General features: G+C 39.4%; 1 protein-coding gene across 1 annotated transcript; it reads right to left on the minus strand.

Annotated features, from left to right (window-relative positions):
* Positions 1–263: 263 nt before the first annotated feature.
* LOC119684343 (putative mediator of RNA polymerase II transcription subunit 29) lies at positions 264–2,290 on the minus strand. Its single transcript, XM_038098372.1, has 2 exons — positions 1,457–2,290; positions 264–917 (listed from the first exon to the last, which is right to left on the minus strand). Exons 1-2 carry the CDS (start codon positions 2,288–2,290, stop codon positions 264–266), a joined length of 1,488 nt encoding a protein of 495 aa, XP_037954300.1.
* Positions 2,291–3,335: the final 1,045 nt, after the last annotated feature.

Raw genomic sequence — 3,335 nt, forward strand, 5'->3', positions numbered from 1 at the left:
CATGGATTGCAGGTAATGTTATTGTCTTACCATCTTGTTAAGTAATAAAATAAATTTTATTCTTTTCAGGTTACATGCTGATCTTGTAGGGGTGAGTTGGGTTCTTTATTTGAATAGTCCATGGTGATGGTGTTGTGTTTTAGGCTGACGGTCTGACGTCAGATTTACACAAGAATTTATGTATGGTTTGAAATTGCTTTATAGAAATTTCAGCCTTTACATTCTCTCCCCTCTTCGGAAGATTAAAATTTTGTTGTCGCATTTTATTTCACCCAAACCTTTATTACGCCTTTCCGACTGATTTTCACTTGGTACGCCTTGCCTTCGACGACACGCTGGAAATTAATTCTTTTACCTGCACCACGTTTTCTGCGGGCATCGCAAATAGCTTGGCTCACCTCTGGTGGATATTTGTCCACCAATTTTCTGACTGTATCTGCTACTGATGGTTGCGATTCGGCTGCATTCTTTAATAACTCACTGTATAACTCGTCAATCACGGGTGGTGGTGGCGATCGATTTTGTTCATCAACCACATCGTTCCATGTACACTGTAGTACATCCTGGTCATCATTATCTATTTTTACTGTTGTCGAGGCTGCTGGAGCACGTGTTGGATCTCGGTGTGATTGTGTGTCACTGTTGTTCTGGTGGGTTTTTTTACATCGCCACCCAATGGCTTTCGGCAACATTTTCCGGTCTGATGGTCTTATTGTTGGTTGTATTTGGACATCTTCCATGGTTTGCTCTTTCTTACCAGGTTGGTTTTTGCGTAGCTTGTTTTTATCTTGTTTGGCTGTTTGTTCCATGGCGATTGGTAAGTAAAGGCTGCGTGGTTTGTTCTTTACTAATTTTTTTAGTTGTTGCTGCACACGTGCGGCTGTGCGCTTAAACTTGGTTTCCAAATCATCTGCCATCTTTGATTTTTTTGATCGAACTTAGCTTATTAAAACACGCGTGGTCCTTATATACGGCTAACATCCTGATGATTTGCGCTTTTTGAACCTTTACAGCAGAGTAGCCTTTTTACTTTTTTCTTTGCTTATTATTTTGCACTCTACACCCTGAATATTTTTTTTTGTTAAATTAGCCAACTGACTGGAGACAGTTTGTTAATGGTGAAAGTCATTATTATCTTTATTACTTTAAATTATTATTGACTTATATTATTATGATTATATTATTATTATAATATTTTATTATTTTATATTTTATACGAAATGCAATAGATTTGTTTATTATATTTTTTTTTTTCAAGTGTGGGTTTTTTTTTTGTTTTTATTTTCCATAGTATATTCGGAGGTCAGCGATATGGGCTTTGATACGTATATTTCTCTTAGAATGAGGCACGATTTCTCTTTCGTTTCTTTGGACTCTTGAAAATTTTGTAGTAATCATCTTGGTTTTTGACATGATGATGGTCATCCTTTCGTTTAAATGTGCCTAGACGTCTCACGAGAGTTTCTGGTTTGTTTTCTTCGATAGGTGTAACATGTTGCGGAACTTGCTGTGGTTGTATTTCATGCGCTTGCACTTGATCTGGTATTACTCGGATTGGATGAAATACTTCTGGATTTTGTTTGATATATCTTGGACGTTGTTGTCGTTGTGCCTTTTGTATTTGAGTTTGTGATTCTTCACGATCTTGTGTGTATCGCTGTAGACTAAATACTTTCGGATTTTCTTCGATATGTTTTAAATTTCGCTGACGTTGTGCTTCTGGGATTTGGAACTCTTGTATCTCTTTGTTTGCTTTTGGATCATGCGATGGTGGTACAAGGCATTTACATGGCGCTTGCTCTTGTAAATTTTCTCGCAGTTTTACTGAATGCTTGTCTGGGTAAATCCGACATTGTGTGCTTTGTATTATACTTGGCTTGGATAGTGATGCTGTCTTTGAAGTTGCAATTTTATTTACTTCTGCTGTTGTTTGCTTATCTATCGACTGGTTATGTTGTTGGTTACTTTGCTGCTGGTTCCGGACAGGTGATACCGGGCCTAGACTATGGATATCTTCAACTAGTACTGGCGTCATGGATATGAGTCTCATTGTATTCTGTAATGGCATCGTTGGTTGATTATTTACAATACTATTTGTTGAACTATTACTGCTACTGTTATTACTGTTATTGCTGTCATTGGCTGCAACTGCTAGTGTTGAGGAATCATTAGAATTAGCTGTTTCATTCAAAATACTATTCAGATGATGTGATGGAGTTGAAGGAGTTTGTGGTTGTTGCTGTTGAGACGTAGATAGTGTCAATGGTGAGGAAACATGAGCTGGCGACATTGTTACTTGTGTAGAAGTCTGTTGTGGCTGAACTTGTGCCGTAATTCGAGTTTCGTTTACGTGGATTAGTCTTAAGTCCTTGCGGGGCCTAAATTTCGAGAGAACGGCTTCCCCACTGTTGGTCGTCCTCTTATCTCGTTTCCCGGATCTTCCTTGCAGCAGTCAAGGGTTCGTGTGTTCAGTTTTCCACAGATCCAACAAAAAAGAATTTTTGGATTTCGACAGATTCTTGCCATATGTCCCAATTTCCCACACCTTCGGCACGCATTTGGTGTGTCTTGGATTCTCTGCTCGAAAGATTGGACTAGGTGGTTTCTTTCCTCTCTTAGCCTTGGAGGTCCGGTTTTCTCTTGTTCTCCCCGTATAGCTTCGTAATCACCAGCCATGTCGATTAGTTCTCCCAATGTTTCGAAGTCTCGTCGTCGGATATAAAGCTAGTAGTCCGGATGTGCATTTCGATAAATTCGTTCTAGTTGAGCAGCGGCTCCTATATCTGCGTGTCGCATTAGAATTTGGATTGCTATAACATAGTCTTTGAATGTCTCCCGTGACCTCTGACGGCGGGCCCGGATTTCATCTTCTAACTTCTCAAAGTATCTTACCGGTAGAAAGAACTTGAGAAAGTCAGCTTTGAAAGCGGTCCATAATTTCCACTGGCTGTTATTACTTCTATACCAATTTAATGCTTTATCCTTCAAAAGTTCTGGCATGGTACGTGGTATTGTGTTAATGTTTAATCCATGGGCTTCCACCAACTCCTCGACTCGTTCGATGAACATCAGCGGGTCTTTGCCCCCGTCATATTTAACAGACCATTTCCGGACTTTTTCTATACTTTGTGTAACAGGTGGAATTGTTATTTGTACATCGTTATTTAGTTCTTGTGTGATCGGTATTGTTTTTGTATGTTTACGCGCAAGGTCCCATAGCATTTCTCTCCGGACCATGTCATAATCTTCTTCGTCGATGTATGCTGCTAGTCTTTTTCGTAATTCCTTCACGGATCCACTCGTTTCTAGTTGCATTTCGGACAAGTAGTGGATTA

Source organism: Teleopsis dalmanni, chromosome 1, assembly GCF_002237135.1.
Source record: "Teleopsis dalmanni isolate 2A chromosome 1, ASM223713v2, whole genome shotgun sequence".
NCBI classification, from domain to species: domain Eukaryota; kingdom Metazoa; phylum Arthropoda; class Insecta; order Diptera; family Diopsidae; genus Teleopsis; species Teleopsis dalmanni.

Excerpts from the sequence above, each read along its gene's own strand:
- LOC119684343 (XM_038098372.1), bottom strand. The coding sequence starts at position 2,290 with ATGTCGCCAGCTCATGTTTCCTCACCATTGACACTATCTACGTCTCAA. Across the intron at positions 918-1,456 it reads AAAACAAACCAGAAACTCTC|ATGGCAGATGATTTGGAAAC; the intron begins GTGAGACGTCTA and ends AAAAAATCAAAG.